The 27,565-nt window shown below is 39.9% G+C and overlaps 1 protein-coding gene across 3 annotated transcripts; it reads right to left on the bottom strand.

Annotated features, from left to right (window-relative positions):
* Positions 1-1,745: 1,745 nt before the first annotated feature.
* On the bottom strand, positions 1,746-27,565 carry mrc2 (mannose receptor, C-type 2). 3 transcript variants are annotated; one of them, XM_085404485.1, is made up of 29 exons: positions 27,114-27,565; positions 21,719-22,111; positions 18,921-19,094; positions 18,627-18,791; positions 17,746-17,859; positions 17,344-17,487; positions 17,064-17,255; positions 15,500-15,654; positions 15,248-15,352; positions 11,221-11,336; positions 10,983-11,131; positions 8,904-9,121; positions 8,373-8,515; positions 8,185-8,281; positions 7,970-8,099; positions 7,834-7,866; positions 7,557-7,723; positions 7,133-7,319; positions 6,904-7,046; positions 6,613-6,721; positions 6,350-6,516; positions 6,164-6,272; positions 5,834-6,072; positions 5,573-5,735; positions 5,300-5,449; positions 4,932-5,045; positions 4,400-4,579; positions 4,230-4,253; positions 1,746-4,129 (listed from the first exon to the last, which is right to left on the bottom strand). In XM_085404485.1, exons 1-29 carry the CDS (start codon positions 27,238-27,240, stop codon positions 3,909-3,911), a joined length of 4,428 nt encoding a protein of 1,475 aa, XP_085260611.1. In that variant the 5' UTR covers positions 27,241-27,565; the 3' UTR covers positions 1,746-3,908. The 3 variants fall into 3 exon arrangements, with proteins under 3 accessions (XP_085260611.1, XP_085260613.1, XP_085260614.1); XM_085404487.1 differs by having other exon boundaries at positions 1,746-4,126; positions 27,114-27,556; XM_085404488.1 differs by having other exon boundaries at positions 7,133-7,301; positions 27,114-27,556.

Genomic DNA, 27,565 nt, shown 5'->3' with positions numbered 1-27,565 from the left:
TGAATAACAAGCAATTCACTGGTTCAGATGTTATGCTGCAGAGGTGGAGCTCTCTCACAGGAAGAGACCACAAACTCCCAGTACACCAGGTGTTGGATTTAAAACACTTGTTGGTCTACCGGTTCGAATAATTGTCACGCTGGTGGAGCAGTACCTGTTGTACCTGGGCTTATAAAAATGTATTACCTTTTTGAGATGCAAAAGCTGCCCAACACAGGCAGAAAGCTTTAAACATTTTTCGTTCATGTTGTTCAAAATAGCACAACAAAATCATTAGATGGTCACATTTATGTCAATTTTCCTAAATTAATATAAGCTTTACCACTGTATTGACTTGCATTGTAGGGTATTAAAGTCGGCAGTGTGTCGCACTATATTAATTTGGTGCATGTGTTTGCAGAATTTTCTTTCCTTATATGCTTTTTGCTGTCTTCATTGTTTCTTATACACTATTTTTCAATTCAAACTTACTTAATATACACTGATCGACTAGTAAGATTCACCTTGGTAATGCTTAGTTCTTTGTGGCACAGATTTAACAAGTTGGAAAGATTTGTGTCTATTTTGACAAATAACATCACACAGTTGCTTCAAATTTGTTTGTTGGACATCCCAAAGGTGCTCTGCTGAACTGAGATGTGGTGACTGTGGGGACGATGTGAATACAATGACTCCACTGTCATGTTTAGAAAATCAGTTTAAGATGATTTAAGCTTTGTGACACTTGCATTATCCTGCTGGATGCAGCCATCACTACACTGTGGCCACAAAGGGATGGAGATGGTCAGCAACAGTACTCAGGTAGGATGTGGCATTTAAATGATTCTCATTTGGTACTAAGGACCATAAAGTGTGCCAAGAAAACATCCATTGTACCACTGTATGCTTACATTATTGCCAAATTCTGACCTACCTTCTATTGTCCAATTTTGGTGAGCCTGTGTGAAATGTAGCCTCAGTTTCCTGTGACAGAAGTGGAACCGGTTGTAGTCTTCTGCTGTTGCTGCTCATCTGCTTCAAGGTTCCACTTACTGTGCATTCAGAGATGCTCTTCTGCATAGTTTAGGTGTAAACTAGGTTATTTTGAGTTACTGTTGCCTTCCTATCAGCTATAAATAGTATGGCCATTTTCCTCTGGCATCATTAAACTCACATCAGTCACCTTTGTTTTTCAATCTGATGCTGAGACTGAACTTCAGCAGATTGCCTTCATTATGCTTATGTGCTTAAATGCACTGAGTTGAGTAACTGAATCGTGCTATTGGCTAATGACTTAAAAAATTTTTTTTGAACAGGTGTTCCTAATAAAGTCTGGTTTTTCCAGAATAATTTTCAATCTCTAATTGGACTAGACACAATTAAACTGAATGTAGTAATTCCCAGCAGTAGCAGCAGCATATCAGACATAAACACCTAAGTCGCACAGAACAGCTGATCTATTAAAAGAATGAGGAAAGTGTAAGAAGTAGTTATGTCAGAAACACACAATAACCAGTTACAGACAAGTGTGGGAGTCAGATAACAACATTCAGCAGCAGAGGTCTCATACAGCAGGTGAGGTGTGCCCTCTTGTGAAAAACATCAACACTGCAGCCCACATTTTCCACATTGATGGTTGAATCCACCTCCCTGCTCGCTGCAAAAGAGTGGGACTAAGTCAGCACTTGGCCTTGACAGATAACTGGTTCCCACAGTCACAAAAGAGTTTGTTTTGGAATTAATGATAATTCACGTGAAAACAAAAGTTTTCAGAACATAGACTTTTATTCATTTCATATAAAAATGACACAAAAACTTACAAATTATCAGGTGCTTCAGGTATCTTCACAGGGACATGAGCCAACCTGCATCACACACACTGGGGATCACACCGATGCTTATCTCACTTTTACATCATCACCTCAGTAGGTTCACATCTACTGCGCATAAAGGCAAACCTTTACAGCAATCCACCAGCAGAGGACAGAGCACGCCCGGACTAAACCCCTGCACCTTTAACATTCCTTTTTCTCTACCTTCATCTCTAGCTCCTCCTTACACTCCTCCTCCTTTCCCCCTTTTCTTTACTTATTTTTTTTCCCGTTTTTTTTCTGACCTTCATGTCCCAAAGCCCTCCTTTGCTGATTGGTTCCAGACGTGCCACTGAGCTCTTCTTGCCGACTCAACATTCCACAGCTGGAGACTGCGCACACACTAAAACACACACTTCTACTTACTCCCTATCCTTCTCCCTTCCCCCTCAATCTTAGTCCGACTCACAGAGCAAAAAGGGCTGTGATTTTTTTCTTTTTCTTTTTTTTTTTTCCATAACAGCTTCAGTGAAACACCAAAAGCCTCAGACTGAAATGGCTCCAAAGCATTCCTCTAAACAGGAAGACAGAAATGCACTCAAAAGGCAAGGAAAATATTTGATGAGGCAAATATGAAAACTTAAAACGACTGAATTTGGTTTTTAGACATTTTTTTTTGGCTCTCATATTTGCAACTGTGTCATTCACATGAACGATGTTTTCTGTTGCAGGAGAATTCGACGTTTAAGTGGCCAGCATTCCATAAAAGGGGGGTATGCGTCCAAATGTCTTTTAAGGGTTTTATATAAGTCAAACCAGCATCATTAAAAAGACAAAAAGAGAAGAGACAGACAGATATAACATAGAATGGGAAAAGTGAATAAAGGGTCATTAAAATGATTAATCAGGAAAATATCAAATTACAACTGCTTTGCATACAAAGAAACTGCTGCCCTTAAAAATGCTGAATCAGCTCCAGATGGCAGCGTGAGAAGCCAAAACAAACAAGTTGGGAGCAGTTACTGAGCCTTAAGGAGAATGACTAAAGGCAAGTGGCAACAAGTAAGACCGAATCAGATCAAGACAATGGAAGAAAGTGCGGAAATGTAGATCATAAAGTCATGGAAGCTCAAAGTCTGATCATTTGATGACAACCTTCAGACCTGCTATACCAACAAAAAGACAATGCAGTCTATTTAAAGACCAGCTTTCAATACAAACTTCTACTTATGTGCACAATTATAGTGTATGCCCTCAGACGGTTTGAGGTCACTGGTCCCTTTCACCTTCCACACATTCACATTTAGACTTCTTCCTCCTCCTCTGCTCGCCTGACAGCTGGTGCCGACGTGTCACATCAGGAAAGAGGAGGGAGGCAGGCTCACAAAACCACACATGCATTATGAGTTACACTTCTCTGCAGCTGCACAGATACTGAAAAGTCAGTGGGAAAGACACATTTACACAAGAACCAACAAAAAACAAGTTCAAGTTCAGGTTAATACTGACGTGGCAAAAAAATGAAAGAAAAAAAACCAAAAAGCAAATCAGAAAAATGACTTTGATCCCGAACAAGACTGCAGATATTCAGATGACAGAAAAATGTTGTTGAAACTGATCCGTAGCTGTGCAATTTTCTTTTGTCAATCAAAATAGGAAGAAAATATACAATTTGAGAAAAAACCTGACTTTGGCACCAGGGAAGGCAGCAAAGAGTTTTTGCATAAAACTGGTTTTATGGTGAATATTTCCAGCTGGGACAAATTATTCCCATCTGATCCATTATGGCCTTCTTGAATTCTTTTTAGGAAAGAGCTGTGCAGATGGAGGTATCTGATTTGTGAAGGGAAAAATCACTTAAACTGTTAGATTTTGGCAAAACGGGATTTTGAAGACAGGGTTTCAATTTAAAAAATAAACATCTGCTGCGCTCCACACAGCCTTTCAGCACTTTAAAAATCTTTTATTGTTTTGTTTTTTTCTCGGTTTTTTTGGTTTCAAAAGTGGCAGCAAAAACAGATACATGCCACAACGTGTATTCAGCACTTTGAAATCAGCCTCTACTGTGTCAGGTCGGGTTCAGTCCCGGGTTGGTCCGTCAGTCCAGGGCGGCTCGGGCTACTCTGGCTGCTCATTCAACTCCATGTCAGACACCAAGATATTCTTCTCGGCCTGTTCTGCACTGTTGGAGTTGGTGCGGCTGTAGCGGGCCCCTTCATAAGAGCCCCGCGATCCAACAGTTCGGTGTCGGTAGAAGTAGATCACGCCAACAATCAGCACCACAAGCACCAGGCCCGCTACCATAACAACAATCAGCGTGGGCAGGCGGTGACTATCTACTGGGTAGAGATTGAGAAGGAGAGATGGAAATCTGGATAAGCGCACACAATTCTGGCTTCAAATGAGCTGAATAACTTAGCAGTTGTGAACAAAACTTACCGTCTGAAGTTAAGATTTCAGCACCTGCGGATGGAATATTGAACAGTCAGTAGTGTGCTAAGAATCTGCATCATAATTTAGGCATTTCCCTTAGCAAATTACTAAGAAACATAATAATGACTGGCAAATGCTGCTTAACATGACAGTTCAATTAACTTCTTTGTGCTTACTGCGAGGCCGTTTGCAGATGACTCCGTGTGTGCGATTTCTACAGGAGCCCGGCTTCCACCGACCAGTGTTGCTCTGGATCCAGAAGCAGGAGTTGATGGAGAGCACAGAAGAAACGACATCATGTCCCTCCCAGTTGGTATACAGCATCTCTGTGCCCTCAGACCACACTAGACCTCTACCTGTGGTAGGAGCATGAGCATAAACATATTCAGAGTGCAGTTTTCAAGGACTTTGTCTTTAGTTTTGCATAAAAGAAAAACACACTCTGCTTAAAAATTCGATCTTCTCACCATCTCACCAAATATGTTTTGTAGCACTTCATATAAATTATCAAATTACTCTAATAATAAGATAGTAAATGAACTTTTCTGGAATAAGGAGACTCGCTTGCATTTAGTAATTATACTAAATAAACTGAATCACAAAAGATAAACTGCAAGCATTTCCCTTCCACAAGTCTGTCAGCATGGATTTTAAATCTGCTGCTATAGAGCGACATAGAAGAGACAGGCTGAGGCAATAATGTTGGACCTTTCACGCTGACACCCAGCCAAGCTCCATGTGCCTGTTCTGCATAACTCTGGATGTGCTCCCATACAAATCCATTCTCTGTCTCATCCATGATAGAGAGAAGTTCTGCTCCGACTAGAAGAGACAAAAAAGAAAGAAACAGAGATGGAACCAAACTGAATTGATTACTAGGGAGACAGAACAGTTCTGCCCCAGGCTGAATGACAACGTTGCTAAATTTAGTATTATTGATGTATTTTGTCAATCATGTTTGCCGTGGACAAGGACAGGGCTTTTGTATTTAATTGGTTTTCAATTTAGTGTTATAAGCTGTACAAGCTGTACAATAAAGCTAGTGGAGACGTGTGGTTTCTGAGATGCTTCCATACTTTTTTTGCAGGATCTATGTGCATCATCCTGCAGTCTAAGCAGCTGCAAATTGAAGGCGTAACAGTGGTTTCTGAAAGGGACCCAAGCCCACTCTCCCAGAGACTGGGGGCACATGCCAGGGTAGATCCACTGATGAATCACAGGCTCATCTGGCAAAAACAAAACATTTGAATGTAAGTCAAAATGTTGTCAAAGAATATTCAGTCCTACTAAATTGTTATTAGCATTCTTTTTTAATGCAGTCTTATATTTGGTTGTTGATACACACATACCACTCATTTGACAGATAGCAGCATCTAGTCTCGAATCACAGGGAGTCACAGTCCATTGCCCTGTGGTGGTCATGTGACCACATCCAGCCATCAGACTAGGCTCTCCATCATTCCAGTTTGAATATGTGACATCTTCATTATTCAGCCAGGTAAAGCTCCTTCCCTGAACCAGAAAATAAAAAATTATTTCACTGCAGTTTCTCTCACACTGATAAAAAGCTTTTCAACTGATATTTGTATTTTTAATTATAATCGGCTTACTCCATAGTTGTAAAGCCCAATCCAGGCTGGCTGGTGCAAGCTGTTTATAAGCAGTGTGAGGTAACCTTGCTGGAACGGATCCTTCACCCTGGCAAGAGTCCCATTCAAAGATTCACAGAGGTGCAGAGCACCAGTCCAATCCAGGCGTTTTTTCACTACTCGATACGTCACTCCCCCCAGCTCCACGGGCTTAGACAGGGAGGCAGGAATGAGGGCCGGAGCCGGAGGGAGACCTTGTTCTGAAGTCAGATATGATAGTTAACTAACATATGTAATTCTTATTATAGCACTTCTTAATTACACTGTCATAGTAATAAGTGATTATCAGACCTTGTTGTCTTTGACAGATGAAGCCATGACTTTCCATCTCACATGCTCGAGAAGCCCACATGCCTGTTTTCTTCTGCAAGTTTTCATGATACATCACCACACAGTTTCCCTGAAGGGTGACAGTGAAATATTTAGAAGAGGAACAGACTGATGACAAAGCCATGACATAAAAAGTAATGTGAGTACCGGCGTCTTGTTCTGGTGTGGTCCGCTGTTGTCGAGAGGCTCGCCAGGTGCCCAATTTGTGTAGCTGAGCAGGCCAGCTTTGGCCCATTTGAAATTTGCTTTAGAGTCTGAAGTCAAACCCACCCAAAGTTCAGCGCTGGCGTTCTTCAGCAAAGTGGTGACAAAAGCTGTGAGGAAGAGAATAAGTTGCACGACAGTCTGATGACACACCTCGTCCACCTCCAGGTTTTGACTGTATGCCATTTGTATTCTCCTTTAATTACCTTGCTGCAAATGATTGGATATCACTGCCAGGACACCTCCCTGACTCTCACAGTTGAGCTTGGCTGCGGACCATGTGACTCGGTTTGACTGATCAAATACTCTGAAACACTACACAAGCAGACAATATCGCTGTTTTACTGTAGTCAAGTTGCATAAGGATGCCTGAAATACAGCATGTGCTCTGTTGTTATTGTAGTTCTTGTACTTTACTGGCTGCATGCAAAATTCATTTGAGTCATCATTCGTACAAATGACCATAATGCGTTATGCTGTTACACTTTTAGCTCTACCTTATGCTGAAAGGAAGACCATCCATCACGACACCCTGATGGTGGATGAGGGGATGGTGGAGTTGGAGGAGCGGTCCCTGTGACATTCACTCTCTTACAGATGTAAGGCAGGTCAGAGTGGCACTTTTGATCAGCCCAGTCCTCTGTTTGGGTTTGAGAAAGACACGCTAATGGAAATACTCTGGATTTAAATGAGCTTCTCACTATATCTCTTTCCAGCTGCTCTTACCTTTGTTGGCTGACATGCAGATGCATTTCCGATCTCTGCTGATTGGGAGCGGCCTGCCAAGGGCCCAGGCCACATAATTTAACACCGAGTGATCAGACCATCGGAAGCGGCCGTCATTTTCATAGGTGTGAAGTCCCAGCCACCAGAGGTCACCTTCCACCTTAGACATCTGAAGGTGGGACACAAACTGTGAAAAAGTGTGTCTAGGCATAAGAGGTCTGTTTATAGAAAAAAAAGAGTACTACAGATTTATACCACAGTATCACTGTAAATGTCTAATTATATAAATAACTGTAGTTATATATAGTGTAATGGTTAGATTCTGTAATGATGAAGCTGGACTTTACTTGCTTGCCAAGACAATGGCAATTAATTTCAATTTTTGGACTAAATTAGTTCCTGTAAATGATGACGAGCACCATACCTTGCGTAAAGTGTTGGCCAGGAATGTCTGCTCCTCTGCTGAGTGAACCGAGGCCAATGAGGAATCAAACCAGGAGCAAATCCTCTGGGCTTGGTCCCAGGTGCTACGGTGGTCAAAAAACTTATACTCAGCCTCCCGGAAGCCAATCCATTCAGGTGAACTGGTGCCTGAATGGAGCCAGGAAATTAAAAAACATCAACAAACGTTGACATGTAGAAGGAAGGTTTTAAAATAAAAACAAAGGTGATAAAAAGAAAGCTATGAAAATAAGACAGACCTTCAGTGATTTCTGGTACCTTCTCAACACTACCTAAAAATACAAGACAAAAGTTGTGACGACCAACAAGTATATGTTTTGACAATATGTATTGATCCAACACACGATTTATGCTTAAAGTCCACGGCTGTTTTACCTCTAGGGATCTTGCAGATCCAGTCTAACTCAGAGTCACAGTGCATGGCCAGCCAAGTCATACTACCCAAGTCTGCCGCAGCACACTGCCGTATGTTGTAGTAGTACCGACCAAAGTTCTGGTATGTTAACTGAGACACAAGCAAGGATTAAACAGATTGCATTTGAAGTATTTTTCATCACTCGACATGTAGGCTGCTTGTTATCATGACTCACAGCTAGTCCATCACTCCACTTCCAGCTTCCATTGTCCATGGGGTTCCTGCGATTCAGTCCAATCCAGAACCAGTGCTGCTCATGTTCCTCTGACTCCCTGTGGGGACACATCATCGCCATCAGCCTCACCACCACTATCCATGCCATTGTCAATGTGGCATATCATCTAAACAACAATCCACACACACCCAAAAGCCTCATGTAGGATCTGCAAAACAAACTGCTCCTCCTCAGGGCCACTGATACTCAGCAGGTTGGCTCCATGTTTCCTGCAGAAATTATGAGCCCGCATCCAAGTTAACTTCTGTTCCAGCTGGGAGAAATGAAACACCTGAACAGAGATGATGAAGATGTCATTCAGTTTAATTAATTCTGTTCTTCAAATCTTGTTGATTGCTGAAAGAATTATTTCTGTTACAAGTGGCAGATTAAAATTTCCATAAGTAAAAATTCATTTCTTTCTACTGAAACGCAAAAGAAAAAGAAAAGAAAACCTGGTGCCAGCATGGCAACACAAAATTGTGCAACCCAATTTAGAACCAATGGGAGGGTCTGCTGCAAAAAATTCACCAGTCATTGGCAGATGCCACCCATAGATGCCATCTGGCACCAAGATATAACTAACTCCATACCTGCACAAGTCTCAGCACCACACCACTTTGTTATAAAAGAAGTATAATTATTTTCTTTTCTTTTCTAATAACACTTTAATTTTGAACCTTGTAACAGTAGCGTAGGTTGCTGTTGCTCTTCCAGTCGCTGGGACAGGACCCGCTGAGGCTCGGGGTGGGCTGAGGGACGGGGAGCTCGGGGCTCACAGACGTGTTCTGGTTCTGACGGCAGATGAATTTGGCCTTTGATGATGCACACTCCCTCACATCCCACAGACCTGCTTCTGTGTCCGTCGCCATAGAAACACAGCCGCTACTAATGTTGGCTGAAATAGATACAGGGGCGATACGTAGGTGAGTGGAGAGGAAAAGAGGCTGCACTGTGGAAATGTGTGGAAATGATCTAAAGGGAAAAATGTGATTATGCATTACATTGGGCAATTATGGCTGTTGAATCTTGTATTTAACCTTTCTCAGTACAGACAACACGCATTAAAATAACTTGTTGCTCTATTACTCACCTCCCTTATGGTTCATCCATAAGGATGACATATTTGCTGATGGGAAGTGATAGAATGCTGCACATAGAAATTTCAAGCTCTCTTTTAATCAGGAAGAAATGTCAGGCAGAACTATGGTGCAGGCATATACTGTGCAAAGGAAAAGTGCAGAGAACGCTTCAAAGAGCACAAGCATCTGTTTTAAACTGAGTAAAGTTCAGACAGTTTACATCTTTACATCCATTAGTGACAAGTGTGCATCTGTTTGATTTAGAAATTGTTTCCATTGTAGATCTAAACTCCACAATGGTCAATATTTTACTGACAGAATTTCCTTCTCTGCTGCTCTGATGGTTGTTAAAAGTTTCCCAAGAAGTAGTCCAATTTTAAAACATTAAATTAAAAGTAGCACAAAAGCACCCTTCAGGCTAATTGCAACTGCTGCTGATTATTTTCCAAGACACGCAGATTGTCTGTTAATCAAGACTGCCTAAGAAGTAAATGCCTCTAAATGTTGTTTTAAATCTGTATTTTGGCAAAAGAATAAAACACCTGGGACCAATCTGTTTTCTTCTTTGCACATTAAATCACAAATTGGCTCTGAAACAGAATTCATTTTGATTAAGAGACTTCACTAACCTACTTTTATTTTAGGGGCTATTGTAAATGACCTGCTATTATGTAAGCATAATGCAGCTAGCAACAAAAAAGAAAACAAGAAACTTTTGCATGTTCCTCTTTTCATTTTGTTTTCTCTTTTCTGTTAATTGTAGTCAATCAAACAGGTAATTCTCCATACAAAAACTCCAGGGTGGAATGATTGTACAGCATACGTATTTAATTACCTTAAAAAACAAGAATTGGACACAAATAAAAATAAAACCAAACTGTACAACCAATTCTTGTTTTTTCAATCACCTGGAAAAAGAATTGTAAAAAAACAAAAAACAAAAACATAAAAAGGCCCAAATTGGCATAACATTCATGACTGTGAGGAGTGTATGTAAATTTCTGAACACAGCTGTATTTTATTCTTATTATTATAACAAAACAAGACCCCCCCCCCCAATATAACAATTTAAAAATAATATAGCAAATATATGAAAAAAATAAAGCAGAGATAATTAATCAGTTAAATCCTTAAACTAATTGGCTAATGTAAGTAGTTTAGTGATAATACAGCCCTATCCCAACTATCAAAGGCAAGCACATCCTGGACAGTCTGTAGCAATGCTATCACAGAGAGACAGACAACCTTTCATGCTAACGGTCACACATACTGTAACTGTAGAATAACCAATTAACCTTGCATGCATGTCTTTGGACTGTTGGAGGAAGCCGGAGCACTTGGAGATAACCCAAGCAAATACAAAATAATCCATGGAAACTCCCCGCAGAAAGAGCCCCAGCTAGCAGATGGATTCCATTATATTATATTTACTTGTATATTATCAGAGAAGAAAAACTCAGCACTTATTTACTGGCAAAAACTTGTTCAGTGGATGTATGGTGCTAAAGGATTTTTTTTGAAGATTGTTTAAAATCGTCAGTGGTTTACAGTATATCAATAATAACTGATTTAAAGTTGCTCTGCAATTGTTGTAACAACAGTACAGTTACCAGCAGTACAATATCAGGTCATACTGTACATGCCATTCTGCTAATTTAAATCTGAAGTGTGACCCACCTGGCTGGTCTCGATTCCAGTGGGTGTAGGACACTTCATCATTGGTAATCCACTGGAAAGCACCGTGATTTCCCTTGTTACGAAGACCAATCCAAAAGGAATCTCCAGAGCGCCCGAACACCAGGCTGCTGGCGAAGGCTTGCTCAAACCTTTAAAAGCGACGAGGTGTTTTAGGGAACTAGGACTGACTTTTAATCGGTGCAGGGTAAAATCGCTTCCCTGTCAGTGCAGTATTTACCTGTTAGTGATAGTAATAAGTGTGGCTCCTTGGTCCTCGCAGAACTTTCTGGCTCCATCAAAGGTGAGCATTTCTTCTCCCACCCAGTAACAAGCAGGACTGTGCCACTTCCAGCCCTAAGAAGAAAGGAGAGGAATTTAACAGGATGTGGAGACTTATAAAACCAAAAAAACCAAAGCCTTACAAAATAAATATACCAGTCAAAGAAAGCAAGCATCTACAAAGGTTGGGCAACTCTTCAAATTTTCTAGTTTAAAGTGTGAACGTCAAAGTGCATCAAAGCACACACGGAGACAATCATACTTATTTTTGGAAAATGTTTTCTCTCAGAATCATGACCACTGAGTTATGCAGTTTAAATTCATTGTGTTTCACCAGAAAGAGTTAGACGAACTATGTAAAATCATGCAAGACCCACCACGCTGTACTTTTTTGTAGGAAAAATACAGCATATAGTATGTTTCCATGCAAAGCATTTGAATGATATTTTTCACAAAACACAAATTAGTGTATGTAAAAACAGAAAGCTGATAATTTTCCATTTGCAGAAAGAAAAAAAACCTTTTCCTGGACTCAGTCCCTCCTGCCACCTCATGTACTGTAGCTGTGGTCATGTACAGACACAGAGTGCAGCCAACATGTAGAAGGGGTGAGATTTTGCATGAGAACGATAGAGAGAGACAGGTTATATACAGCACTGTGTGAATAAACCCAACCCTAGGCCTTTTGCACAACCACATTTGCCATCTAGGCAGAAACCCCAAAGGTTTCAGCTGCTTGAGAAGCATTATTTCCTGAAACTTACACCTCCCCAAAACCCTTTGCTAACCACCCTTTGCTTGTGTTGCATTCAAAACATTAAACAACCCGTGCTGACTGATGTTAAATTTCCAGAACGCTACATAAATGATTTATTTCTGCTAGTCTGCAGTGTTTTTATATGTAAATTATATAGAAGCATAAACAATCACCCATATGCCATCCATCATTTGACAACAAATGGTATGCTGATGTTCTGTAGATGGAAGTACACTATTCCCAGCACACTTACTCACACAAAACATGGACACAAACAATGGAGCACATTGGGATAAGTCCCTTTGATGCTGTAACAAAGCACATATATAGCTAAGAAAAAAACCCCAACAACAACTATAACTTGCCTTCCCTTCATTTCTTTAACAAGTTCCTTAATGTGTGTCTTTTATACTGAGAAGCTAGCATGAAGTTGCTTTTCCGAGCATTTTTCTTTCTAGAAAAAAGCACTATGGTAGCAGTGAAAGTAAGTTAAAACAATAATGATGTGGGCTTGACAGCTGAAAAACAAGCCGAAGCTTTTTTAAAGCAGCTGAGGGAAGCTTTGGGGGGGGGGGGGGGGGGGGGGGGGTAATATTTTTAGCTTGCTAATGTATGGCTTGCAGGAAAATCTGTTAGTTTGAGTATATTAGTATGAGGAACGGTGGCTCTCTAAAGGTGAAAGACACAGATGACTGAAATAGTAAGCACTATTGTTGAGGCAGTTAGCTAACTATGAATGTACTGAGTTGAAACAATCCAGATCAAATGTGAGCTCAGACACACTTGGCCATCAGAGGTCGGTTCTTAAGTCCATCTCACAGGCCTGAGGGAGCTATGTGACATGAAAAAGTGTCTGGGATCACATTGTAAAGACACCTTTTCATTTTGCAGTTTGCTGTAATTCCATACACACTCAAAAAATGAAATTGGGTGGTTGTTACATGTACAAGATTCAAGCTTATAATTTGAACTAAATAATTGCATTTTTCTATGGCGAACGTAATTAAATCATGTAGCATCTGCATGAAATTCAGCAACTTAATTTGTTCTTGTTGAGATGACATGATACAATCTAGTAAGAGTGGTTAGTTGCCTGGACTCATGAAGTTCACAAGATCACATTAGATGTCAAACTGCAGGAAAAACGCTGGAGTTTTAAGAGGCAGACAACTACACCCACACCATGTGTATGCTATCGCTATTTATTGTGGTTTAACCTGTCAATGACAAAAACATACAGAAAATTCTTCATCAAGCCTTGTAATCATAGCTTTCCTAGTTTTGGTAAGCCTGGATTGACAGCTTGGTGGCATGATGGTTAGTGGTGTTGCCTCACAGCAAGAAGGACCTGGGTTCAAATCCACAATCTGGCTGGTTTGCAGTGTGTAATTAGAGTTGGGTTAATTGGTGATTCTAAATTACGAATGAATGTGCAAATGGTTGTTTGTCTCTATGAAATCATCAACCCCCATATTGGTTCATTAAGCATGACTAGCAGTAATTGCCTTGATTAACATAGTAGTTGTTCAAACAACAAGATTTCATTGCATTTTCCTAAAGTTTTTAACCTGTGTAGAATGAATTAAAACAAATTTCACTCTACATACTTCAAGTCAATGCAAGTATACTACGTTGATCCAACATAATCTGATTACATTAAACCACCAAATCCCAAATGTGTTGCTTTGACATGGTCAGAAATCTGTTATAGTACTTGGTTAAATCACGTGGAAAAAGGTGCCATGATTAAATTGTGTTCATCCAACAACAGATTTTTTGAGTGCAGGAAGGACATGTGGGGAAGTGGGGAAACACCAAGTTCAGTTTTCAATTATTTTAGGACCTCCTTTCAACACAGCCTGGTTGAAGGACCATAAGCAGTTCCAGTTGTATTACCCATCCTGCCTGTGGCATCAAATCTGATGTATTTCCTCCCTGATTATTTACACATGAAGCAAGTGTCTGTGTGGGTTCTCAGTCAAACAGGTCATTGTAGTCTTAGGAGCTGGAAAGGAAGGTGACTGGACTTCTTTAAGTTATTAAAGTCACTGTCTTGAAGCAAGTGAATTATCCAGATAATTAAAATAGTACAACTAGAAGCCAAAAAAGCAGAAAAACAACAGCTATCACAGAAAGTTACGGCTTCAGTGAGTAGGTGAAACAACAGCACAGCAGTATCCATTACATTTTCTGAAAAATGAACCCAGCACTAGATGGGGTAAATGGCTTCAGGATCAAGCAGCACAATATTGCTGAAGCAGTCAGTGGGCTTTCTGTCATTGTTGTTTCACATGTTGCATGAAGTGAGCTCATCTGCTCGAGACAAACCGCACGGCTGCAAGACCCTGCAGCACAGGCCATGCCAAATGACCCCTGTCACATTACCACCCATGATGCCTCGGTCCCCAGGGACAGGGAGGCAAGGATTCATTACACCAAACAAATGGTCCGTCCATATGCAGAGCTTTGCTGAATGTAACAGCTGAGAAGCAACACGACCCTCAACTTGAGATCATTTACATCATAAATCAGTACTTGGGAAAAATATATAGCTGAAAACACTGCTGAAGGGCATAAAGATGCACAGATATGAGCTGTAATTTCTCTTCTCGCTACAGTGATCCGCTGTGTGAAACATTAATCAAAAGGCCCGTAAATGTAGTACGTGCACAGTGAATGCTTCCAGCGATGGTCAGGTACAAGTGGTGTAAAGTCTTGTGTGGAGAGAAGTATGAGCTGTATAATCAGGGACAGATGCACAGATGCCACATCTTTTTTTTGTATTTGCTGTACACACATGTTGAAACAAAGAAACACAATTATTTTAATTTATTTAGAGTTTTTTTTGTCCGAGAGAATAGTTTATGTGCGCAGGACTCAGTCTCTGTGGTGCACCTTGTTACTTTCCAAGTTAAATTATGATTTATATTCCAGTTACAGTCTGGGGGCAGTGGAGTGGAGTTGAAGAGTGAGAGATTGAGCGGAGCACATGCAAAAGAGGCCAAAGGTGAAGGAATGGGTGAAATATTCAGAATAATAATTATCCTGTCAACAGCTAGAATTCTATGCTGAATAGCTCTGAATACATTATTTATGGTAAAAGAGAGGGAAATATAGAAAGAAAAAAGTCTGTGTCTACAGTAGGAATGAAACAATTACCAGTAATCTAAAGCATAAACAGTAAATGTCAAGGAGAAAATTAAGTATAGAGAGAAGAAAGGAGTTATACCTTTTTACACTGTTGGTGCTGTGGCTTCCCATCACTCTTTGTTCCTGGTTTTTTGCAGATGGAGGGCAGGGTCAGATTACAAGGGCTGTCATCCCAGCGGCCCTCCTGCACATCATTGGCAAGACACAAACAGAAAGAGAGAAAACAGCTGGTAAATATATACAAACGGAGTCTGGCTGATAGTCAGGGTCTGTTACTGTGGCATTCTTATGGCCCCCTGGTTAATGTGAGGGTGCAGAAGGGATCACTCACAGGTCCCCACATGGAGACGCAATCTTCCTGGGTGTTGCGGAAGTTATTGGGTTCAAAGGGATGCCAGTAGGTGAAGATAACAGGAGTGTGATCAGTCCATTGGAAGTCCATTTGCATGTCAGTGTCATGGAGCCCTACCCACAATTGCTCAGTGTCTAAAACAAAAAACAGACTGTTGGGTTAAAAAGATGATTATGGACAAAAGAAATAGGCTTAAGTTCCAACTGTGACATTTTCCATTAGGTCTGGTAATTCGTTGGAGCGGTTTCATGACTAAAAATATGATTCCACACTTTGTGTGCTGTTTTCAAGCTCAGGAAAGAATGTGAGAAGGAAGGAGAGAACTGTCTGGTTTCCTCTTTATTTAATCATGAAGATTGGAGGCATATAGAGGGTTGCTGCAATCTTTTTAAAATCAAGTTAAGGACAATTTTAGAACTTTTCAAGCAATGAAATCTAACAGTACTGGTTTCAGCAGTGTATGCTGTATCACCACTGCCACATTTGTTAACGTTCAAAACTGTGATGCAGATTTATGATGTGCAGAATGTCTTAAAAGAGGATTACTGTTCTGCAGCAACATGACTGTTTCATAAAGGCTTCAACTGCTTTCTTTTTAATAGCTCCAAACTTAAAAGTTTTCAGCACATGGCAGTAAAACAAAAAACACTAACTTGATCTTCTTTTCGCTGCTCCCATTAGGGGTCACCACAGGGATCTGCCTCCAACTCACACTATTCCTAGCACTCTGTTCTGTTACACCAACCCTCTGGATGTCCACCTTCACTGCACTCATGAACCTTCTCTGCTGTCTTCGTGTTTTCCTCCTGTGTGCAGCATTATTCAGCATCCTCTGCTCAACATATCGACTCTGCACATGTCCAAACCATCTCAGCCTTGCCTCTCTAAATTTGTCTAAAACTGCTCAATTTTGCTGAGTAAATTATTATATCCAATGATATTAATATATAACTGCATTATAAGCAGAATTTTAAAGTTTTTCATCATATAAGACATTTTAAAGATTCACTGGATTCACAGCAGGGAAATTGTAAAACAGTATTTGTTTTCTATCTATTTACTTTATTTTTAACATGGTATATTAGAGTAAATAATCAAGCTTTTAAAATGAAATTCTCTTTTAAAATTCACACCATAATCACTGCTAAAATACTAGCATGTTCTCTCCCATGTGTTTAAAACAAAACATAAAATTTCAGACATTTCGGTTAAATTTTGAGGATTTTTTTGTGAATCTACTGGGCTTTAACATCAGTTATGTAAACTCTCCTTATTGGGCAAAAATCCTGTGTCTACATTATGCCTGAAAACAAAGGTTTTATTCCCTCAACTTGGTTATTTGTAGGAAGTCTGCTGCAGAGGCACTAGGAATCTGCATTACATAGATGTCCAGTTAAAGCTGAAACCTATTTGAGAAACATTTGATGAACAAAAGTGTGGTAACATCAAGAAAAACATTAACTTTGATTCATTTTTGACTTTGAGAGGAAATAGTACAGTACTATAAAAAACAACAACAACAAAAAAACCCCAAAAAACACACCTTTCTTCAGGTCACGTATGATGAACTCCAGCTCAGGTAGAGTGTGGATGCTAACCAGGTTGGCCTCCATTTTCTGGCACGTTTTCTGAGCTGTATTCCAGTCAGTTTTCTCTGAAGTAAGCTTATAGCAACCAGCCTGGAAGGCCTGCCAGCCCACATCACACTCATATTTCTCATCATCTGCCCACGAATCTGTGTAACCAGAGAGATAAAACCCATCAAAGTTGGACTTTTTCAGTGTGGTATTACTGTTTGCATTAAGAAACATAAAAAAACGAACCAGTGGTGAAGGGGTCAAGGGTGGCGTTGGGTCTTTTCTTGCAGACATACGGAAGAGCAACTGAACAATCGCGGTTTTGCCAACGACCTGATGACTCAGTTCTTATTACAGCACAGTTCTTCTCTTCAGCGTGATTTGGCTGTTCTGAAGATGAGTAAGAGAGACAAACTCTTCAGAAAATCACTGATTTCCAGGGTGTCAATCCCAAAATACTCTCAGGCTCAAATACTGTGGTTGCACCAGAGAGCTGCCAAGCAGGTGTTTGAACTGAGAACTGAACTAAAAACAAGCATGCATTTTTTCTCAGCCATCTGCAGGAAATAAACATTCAAAAAAAGAAAGATCACAGACACTTCAAGCTTTAAAAAGACAGAAAAGCTTGAACTGTTTTTACAGGCCAACCTTGCTCCCAGTTGAGATACTTGAGTGGTGAGGAGTCGGCCCACTGCCAGCCTCCACTGATGTCCAGGTCATTGAGGCCAATCCACAAAGCAGCACTGTAACCAGTGAGTAAACCTAAACAACAACAACATCTTCTTAAAATAAGTAAAAAGATAAATGAAAATGGTTTTGCTATGTGAAAGTAAAAAGTTACTCAACTCTGTCAGATTAGCTGTGACTTTAACAATCACCACTGCACCAGGCAGATTACACAATAGTTATGTAACAACAGTCTAAGTGTAGCCTAATATTGGCAGGACAGTCACATCACCCCCAAAATTCAATATTCCTGTTGGCAGAGTGAATCTGCAAACCAAATATTCTGTTTGCCAATATGTTACACAGCCTGAGGTACTGAGTCCAGTGGGATCACACCAGGCACATCTGCATATTGCTTTTATTTTTATGGTCACTATACAAAGCAAAGCCTGTTTTTGTCCATCCATCCTTCCATCCATCCATCCATCCATCAACATATCCAGTAAAATGTCTCAGTTGGGTTGGAACCAATCCTAGCTGTCCCTGGGCGAAAAATGGGGTACACCCTGGACAAGTGGCCAATCTATCACATGTCACCAGAACTGTAAGGTTTTTATAGTCACTGATTGTGGAGTTGAGAAGGTGAAAGCACATCTAACAGAAGTGCAAGAAACACCCAGAATCTCCCAGAAAACCCAAATTCTAATAGATTTTACTTTTCCACTGTGATCAATTATGTTGTGAATCACAGCATAAAAATGTAATGGCATAGAACTGTAAAGATAGGGTTTCACTTTATATAATTGCATTAAAGAATCAAGAATAAAGCATATTTCAAACAGCAGTGAACCTCTGCACATTACCATTAATGTAGGTCTGCTCATGCAGCTTGGTGATGCTTAGCAGGTCTGCCCCCTGCTGCCGGCAACTGATCCGAGCCTCGCTCCATGATAGGGTTGCCTGGAAGTTAAACTGGTAACAGCTGTCTGTGACCGGGTCAGTATCCCAGAAAGTTTCACAGCCATTACCTGACAGGGCAAAGAAATTAACAAAAAAATTAGAGGAAAGTGAAAGAATCACTTTAATGTTGAGGACTGAGAAATATAAATGTAAGACTACAGTATCTTGTAACATCAACATATAAGACTATAACTTACTCTTGACAGGACAGAATCCCCAAAGCTCGTCTTTGCCATAGTCATAGGTGGTGGCACACCAAAGATGGCCATCTTCACGGCCAGTGCTGGTACAAGTGTGGAACCACTGGCCATCATAAAGGAAGGGCAGGTAGCAGGGGCGACCATTAGAGTTCCCCTGAATTGTATAGATCTCTGCAGAGTAAACACAAGAGAGACTTTAAAATCCTGCATGGAGCAGCAGAGAAAGTCTGTGTTTGTTTTCTTCTGGAGCTATGCTTGTGAACTTTTCTGAACTCAAATACTTTATATGTTTTCTCAGCAGCTTTTATAATCAAACTCAGGGTAAAAAACAGAGGATGAGCTTACAGTCAAGACAGTAAAGTCAAATAGTGGTCAGCGGAAGGAAGAGTAAACAGGCGGGGTTTCCAGAAAGCCAAGAGTCTTTTATCATGAACATCAAGCAAAAAGAGTTCAGAAATTCCTATGATATTAGAAACGATTAGCCCCAACTAATTATATTCCAAAGCAAAATCGTAAATTATACATTAACAAGAAATTATGTCTGATTTCTACTTTTTTTTTCATCCTAAACTCGCCATTTTAGTCTCCACATTCCACAAGTATAGTACAGTGTGAAAAACAGGGTGAAAGCGAGGGAGTGTGAGAGGGAGAGGCTGGATCTGCGGTGCTACCAAAACAAGTCACGCCAATGGAAAGTGAGGCAGACATGTTAAATGAGAGAGGAAAGATTTCTGAAGCTCCCTCCCTGACTTTCTTCTCTGCCTTTAGCATTGACCGGCTCTTTGGCTGCAGAGGAGCCGATGCTCGGCTGACTAATATCAGAGGCATTCCTCTCCATGCGCAAGCAGACTTCATAAAGGAAGTTGTAAAGATTGCCACTTGAAAGTTAAAAATGTCAATCCTCCCAGTTTGCATGCCACAAAACAAGAAAAGGGGAGAAAAATATAAAAGGGCGACTTTTCTTTTTTGTGTTAACTGCAGCTGAGCACAGCATGTTAACTACAGATTTATATGGCTGACCGACTCTAGCTGTAAAATTTTGTCAAAGAACAACTGTGACATTTGATAATGGTAAGAATGGAACTTAAAGTGGAAATGGGGCTTGGGTACCAACCACAATGGTCAGATTTAATCTAGATAGAAAACTAAATATACGAAATACAAATATACTTTAGGTCAAGAACAACTTGTGTGTGTTTACCGGAGTTTACACACACAACACACAATGTTTTTCCTTGGATTTCCGGCTGGCAGCCAGTCCTCTAGCATTCCCTAAAAGCAACATGTTTTAAAATCCATTTGATCGGATACAGCTGTGGCATCCACAGCAGTAAGTCTATCTGCCACACAGACGCAGAAAACACGCAGAGAATGATGACCTCACTCAGTGTGATCATACAATGACCTCATATGATGTTATGTAGTCATACAGGTGAGTCTATAATTACAAACATTCAATCCAATCTACATTTTTAAAGGATAATATCTCTGATTTCATATTGTATTTTTGTGAAGCTTACATGATTTTGAAATATATATTCATCTCTATGCGAGAGCAAGAAGAAGCGAACTTGTGATTTTAAGGGTTTCTCAAAGTGCTGCCTGTTGCAGTTGCAGCCCTTTGTAACATTTTATGGGATTTTGCAAAGGCCGTAGGAAAGAATGCGCCTTTGCAACATTTAATTCATCCACAGCTTATGTCATGCTATGACGCAGCCGTGCAGAAGGGTGCCAACTGTGCATTCCTCTTCAATTTATACTCTTCATTTCCAGCAATCAAAGTAGACTAATACTAACACAGAATACCAACATAATACAGCATTCTTGGCACAGACACATCATAAACACACTCTTTAGTGTGAGTATGTTTTTCTCAGTGTGTCTCTTAATCATGCTGGATTCCTAAAACATCACTCAGTCTTCAACATTTGTGAACCCCCAAACTAAATCTTGATCTAAGCTGCCTTTGAACAATCTTATTAGATAATAAACCATTTTATTGTTATTGTGCAAAAGGAATAAATTATTTGAACGTTAACAGCTTACTGCAGTTTGGAGTAAATATATGGCATGCATTGGCTTATAACATGAATATTAGAGCTACTTTAAAAACACTCTGAAATGAACATATCAGATATAAGAAGACTTACAATTAAGAATTTTTGATTTTCACCAAGGGTTTCATTATTTTCATAGCATTTTAACAACATTTCTGGAGACTGCCGAAACTCAGGAGAAGTTGTGTAATGCAGGAGGATAAATACCCTAAAAATCAGAATAACAACAAAAAATACTCATAAAAACACAAAGAAACTGTCTTCTGGAGAAGCTCCTCAGCACATAATCCAATACAAAAATACAGTAGAATAACCCGAGGAGAACAGTTCCCACCAGGCATTCTTAAGCTGAGCTGAAGGATGAATGATTTAGAATTCCTCCTGATTATTTCACAGAACTGAGCTACTGGAATCATTTGCTTTAGGTCATTTAGGCAAAAGAGGCTCAACCAACTAGAAATTAATTAGTATATGCGTGTTAAATTAATTAACTATTTGTGGCTTTTATAAAAATCAGAAAACATTATATGACTAATTAATTCAAAAGAACTGGCTCGTGTGTGTTTTCAATTGTTTTTTAATCTTTCATTAATTCTATTTAAATTTTTGCTTATCGGAATGCTAGTTTTAAAAACAAAGTTATTTCAGAGTGACAGATGTATTGGCACAAACACAGATAAAGACTATCTACCAATTAGATAAATACTGCAAATTTGAACTGATAACAATTACACCTACCCTGATTTGTTTTGGAGCACAGATCTTGCAGCCCATCATGTAGAGTCCATTTGGAACGGCCTACTGTCAGATTCCAGGGTAGATCTGATAGAGGATAGCTGTTGAAGTTGTCCAGCACTTGGCCACAGTTCCAGCTCCAGCGTACTTTGGGGGGTTCGCGATCACAGGTGTATACTCCTAAAGGAAATTTATCCAACTTCAAGCTGCTGTTATTAGCGATCACACCCAGGCACAAGGAGGAGCCCAAATTGAACAGCCGCCTCCGAGTCACCCATTTCCAGCGCTGGTTGGGTTCCTCACAAGCGGCTGACAGGGCAAGGGAGCGATCCTGCACCCCCAGGCACTTGCCCTGGCCCTCAAGGTAGAAAGCAAAATCATCAGACTTGGCAGGCGCTGCGCAAAGAGAGAGATAGAAACAACATTAGCACTCAATCTAGCTTTTGATAAAAACAATATCTTGTTAGCAACTGCTGGAGCAGCAGAGGTCAGAGGCAGGATCAATATCTAGTGTAGAACTAGTGGAAGTTGTGGACTCTGATGTCCAAGTGTGACACACTGCAGTGGAATTAATTTGCTAATAATCCTAAAGTGACCCTAAAATCCTTCATAAAAGTTATATTAGAGTCTTAGGCAGGGGGGAATTGCAAAAATGACCTGCTATAAACTGTTAAAAAATGGCTGTGAATGTCTTTAATTCAAGGCTAGTGATAGAGGTTGAATCATTTCTCCATCCTTCAGGTTTCAAGAATTTACGCCATTCCCACGCTTTAACATGGAGTTCTCATATTGTTCAGATTTCTCAGCTCTGATGTCTATATTGGTATTATGGCCCTTTTATAATGATTCTCTGAGAAGCTGCAGATGCCTGCAGACTGGTGTTGCTGCACAGAGCCTTACAGTATTCACATATTACCATTACCCCAAGTAAAATAAAACATTACCATAAAACTAAAGCTATTTAAAAAAGAACACATCCTGTGTGGTTGGATGCAAGCTTCAATGACAAAGATTTTCTGTAACAAAACCCAGCACCCTGTTTCAGAAAATGTTTGTGGTTTATTTTAAGTCTGCCTTTTCTTTTCTTTTCTTTTTTAGAACAAACCAAGAAATCAGGACAGTCAAGGCACTGCTGTGTGTCGTGGTGAAGGCAAAAAACAGACAAAAACAGGCAAGTCAGAAGCATAAAACTGACCTAAAATTAAAAGTATTTCAGAACAAATATTTCCAAAATAAACAGAAATATGTTCTCTGTGGTTCTGGGTTTAGCGATTGAGGGACAAAAGCGAGACCCTCAGCATTCCTACTCAGCAGGCTCCTGAAAGAGACCAGGAAGAAGGGTAAGAAATGGAAAAATCCCTGGGCACTGTGGTAATGGCAACATGAAGTGTCAAAGAAAGGTGTCGGGCCACCATGTCCTACCACTAATAATGAATCCATTCATCTATTGATTCTCAGAGTTTACGGAACTCAAATCAATTACAGGGACTATCTGAAAAATAATCCTTATTGGGACAACTCAGAATAGTTCAAGTCAAAAGTCATCACTAATTCACTGTCAAGGGGTCAAGGGTTCAGATTTTTCTTTCTATATAGATACCTTAGACAAACCATTGCTCAGCTAAAACACTACAAACCTCCCGTTCTGATTTTATGGATGGCGAAACAATGAAGACTCATAATGAGTGCCATAAAAAACACATCCCTATAATCTGAAGGAGTCAACACGCCCTTCTACAGGCTCTCAGCCTCTGTGGCTGTGTTTCTCAAAAGCAATATACGCTCTGATTGCAAAAAAAATGGCCAAAGCTCAGTGGCAGAGCAGTTCAGTTTGAAGTACAATGTCATCAGATATGAGGCCAACCTGCTCTTAAGTTATAGCAACCACTCATACAGCAACAGCGAGACAATAGGCTTATTTACTACGAGCTCACTTTTCTAATCATGAGAAGAATTAGATCAGAGGGAGTAATTTGCCTGAATGGGGCACAAAAGCCATTTGCTTTTACTTCTTTTCAGGGTAAAAGCAAGTGGGAGCTTATACTTCATCGTCCAAGTTAAAAAAAAAAACATTCTGAATGCTTCTGAGGCAAAACTATCTTTCCATGTGTCTGTATTTCTACTCACTCTATTATTGCACTGCCTGGCAAACGTAAATATACTTCTGACTTTTCTGTGACCAGTGTCTTCTGTCTCTTCGGTATTTCCTTCAGCCACAAACCAAAGCATTTAATTTTATAATTAGCAGCTTCTAACTTATTTAATCTTCTGATTCTGTTTTTTTAACTGTGCTGCTTTGCCTAGAAGTTAGAAATCTACCAAACAGAGACATTTCTGGAGTAAAACCAGTAAAATGCAGGGATTTTTGCTTAAAAATGACTCACTAAGAATTCTTTCCAGCTCATATAAAATGTTCTATCATTGACTTGTTCTCAGCTCTAAACGGTAAATCATTCCTGCTTTCCAATTACAGAGTGATGTGTGCCTCAAAGAGGTTATGCTCCAGTCTTTTTCAGGATTTAGTTACATGTCTCACTGTAAATAAAAAGTTGTGTGAACACTTGAGTAGCTCAAGTTACACAGTGCTGACTTGTTAACAGGCTGAGGGATAAACTGAAGTAAATCACTTTGATGCTATTCTGAGCCTTTAACAATAGGAGTTATATAATAATAATAATAATAATAATAATGATAATAATAATAATAATATTAATAATAATAATGAAGTGCTTTAAGCAGAAGAGTGCCCGTGGGAAGAGTTTCACACAGTACCGTGCCAGTCAACATCTGGATTACACTGCACTGAATGAATTTCAGTGTGTGAATATATGGTTAACATTAATACAGTGACAGGATGAGACTCTCCTCTCATAAGCTTTTGAACCATTAGACAACCTGAAGCTGAAGTTCCAGACATCAAGAAGCAGACTCGCAGTTTTAATTCCAGCCTGGAGGCGACACGACTGAATGTTTGATGTGAGAAAAACTCCCGGGCAATCAGAGAGAGTGCAGAATTCCAGATTAACTTTAAGTCATTGAGCCCTGTGAAAGCTAAGCCACAACAACTCTCCTGCTGTGATCTCATCCTTTTCTTTGCCCTGTCACCCCCTTTTTCAAAGCCGAAAATGGTTTCCTACCGAAGACACAGGCTGAAACACATGGCCAAGAACAACTAGCAACAAATGCCAGGAAAGCCAGATATTCCCAGAACCTCAGATTCTTGAATGCAGTCATCTGTTGGAACAGACTGGAGAATAATACTTAGAGATACGGGCAACAAGTCAGTAGCAAGTCTTGGCTCAAAACATTGTTCAACAAATTTCTCAACATTACACTATTTTGAATGTGAATGATTGTTTCTGCCTGACAATTAAAACCAGGTGGATTGTTCATTTCCCCGTCATTTGTATTTTTAAAGTTATCTCTAAGATCTAAATCACTGTATGAGTCAAAGTCTTTTCCCCAAATAACCTTATTTTGACAGATGTATGAGATAAAACAAAAAAAGCAGATCTTTAACTGGTCAGTGTGATAAAATGACAACCAACAAACAGACAGGAAATTCCAGCTGGCTGCTTTTGCTTCATTGGCGTTTTATGGTGGTCTGGCGTTTGAAGCAACCCTGACTGTGGATGGGCTTTTACCTCATCTGAGGAGAAGGGGTTTGGAGAAAAGAGTCTATTTGCATTTTGCAGCCACACTCTGAAACAGAGCGAACAGGAACCTCTGGGAAAGTGCAGATCAAATTTAGAACCCAGAGTGAGAATAAGTGCACCCCATTGAAACTTTCCATCACTCCCACACTTGTAATGGTGATAACAGTTTATCACAGTGTAGGTTTAGCTGTTAAATCAAGTGAGAAACAAGCCGGCTCTATTTCTGCTGTTAACTGTGAGACTTGTATAAAACATTTTTAAAATAAATTTAATGGAAGCTTGGCGTGAGAGCTTAGCGCTGGAGGATGTTACATCAATACTGAAAATGGATGTGAAACTTATTCTGAAATGGCATGCCATGCTATTTTCTGCCACTTATATAAAAAGAACAAAAACAAACAAAAAACAAAACAAAACCCAAACATATCTTAATCCCTTTTAAACCCATCATTTGTTTGAGCATCTACTAAAAATCAAACAACATCCAATGAAAGATTTAAAACAATTACAAAATGCTGGCCTATTTTAGACCAAAGATATTTTGGGGGTAAATCCGGTGGCTATGAATTGCAAAATCACCCACAAAGCAGGACATCAGGAGGCAGCATGTCATCTTTTAAAATCAGTAAACTATCATAATCTTTTCACATCTCATCCATTTGGTCTAAAAAACCTTGACAATGGCAGAGAGGTGCAAGTCAGTTCAAAACTAACAAAAAAGGATATTTATATGGCATAATCCAGTTCATGAACTAACCACGACCTTCAATATACTGACTCATGTTCTGAAGTTCTTTTGTGTTCCTCAACACAAAATATACTGCATATTGAACTATATTGATCACAAATTCAAAGGGAAAAGAAAAACACAAACGCACACACAAAAGGCTTTTTCAGGCCTATTTCACATTTTGTCATGGATTGGTGTGCAGACTGACATCCTCAAACTTCAAAGTGTTAAACAGCATAAGAAGCAATTTAATCACATGGAAAATATTAAATGAAGATTGGTCAGAATGCATTGCCTAACTTATTGAATTTCTTTGTGGTAGCTGCTTGTACACAGTATTTAATCATTCATACAAAATGAAGCAAAATAGTCATTGACAGGTTAAGCCTAGTAAGTCTGACAAACTTTTAGATGACAAGCATGAAATTGAGAGAAATTAAGCAAATCTGATTTAAAGCCAGGCGTTTAAAAGCAAACAATGATGTTATCTACCTCTTTTCTAATCTTTGGAGAATATGTGGGTTTTTAGGTGATGTGCAGACCTAACAGTTATGTAGGGCCGGACTGAATGTGTTAATTGCAGCCTGTAACAGGATGCAAAGGTCACATCTGCCCGCAGGGTGCCAAATGAAGCGTCTCTCCAAGTCGATTTTACAAAGCAGTCTAAAGATTCCCATCCGTTACCAAAATAGATCAAACAGGCCTCTCAAAAAGGTGCCTTTCTTTGTGTTTTCTGATGAACTTTACGCATAAATAAGAATCACTATACAGACACTAAGCCTGTAGCCTCTTTCCTCCTCCCCCAGTTTTTCTCCACATCTGGTTCCACTCACTGCTTGGCCTTTTTGGTTCGTGGCATACCAAAGCACTAAAGCCACAATGCGAAGCTTTTAATGTATTTTCCGCGTGGAAGTCTTTACCAAAACAAATGCATGCACAATATGGTTACTGCCTTCCTGCTTTTTCTCGACTTTACATGAATGAAATCAAGCAAGAGCTGTTTTATGCTCACCCGTTACGCTCTTCTTCAGTTCCAGACTAAAGATGAATAAATATAAAGTGCATTTGTAAAGTATAAGTTGCCGATTTGTCCATGTTGCCCCCGATTCCTTGTTTCGGTAACTGCGCTTGCTTTGCATGCTCGAAGCCGCACACGCCAGCACAAGCTGCAAAAACACCCAAATGTGGAGAAACAAAGTAACGTCGGAGCAACTCACGGCCCGACTGTTTGACTCCGAGGACGGAGGATGCAGAGCTGGTGGTGGCGAGTCTGACCGCTAGAGCTCCGTCTGCCTTTCAGTCAGAGGAGAGTGAAATGAATGGAGCAGAGTCAACACTGAGAGTGTGTGACGGTGTTGATATGGTTCCCAAAATGAGGTCCGAGCGTGTCATACAGGACGTCGAGTTGTACTTCTATAATGTAATGTCTTAATGTTTGCTTAATCATCCAGGTAAGCAAATCCC

The sequence above is a fragment of the Rhamphochromis longiceps genome, linkage group LG4 (genome assembly GCF_057381845.1).
Source record: "Rhamphochromis longiceps isolate RC_006_pf linkage group LG4, R_longiceps_female_GT1.1, whole genome shotgun sequence".
Lineage (NCBI taxonomy): Eukaryota > Metazoa > Chordata > Actinopteri > Cichliformes > Cichlidae > Rhamphochromis > Rhamphochromis longiceps.
This window is presented reverse-complemented; position numbering and strand designations above follow the sequence as displayed.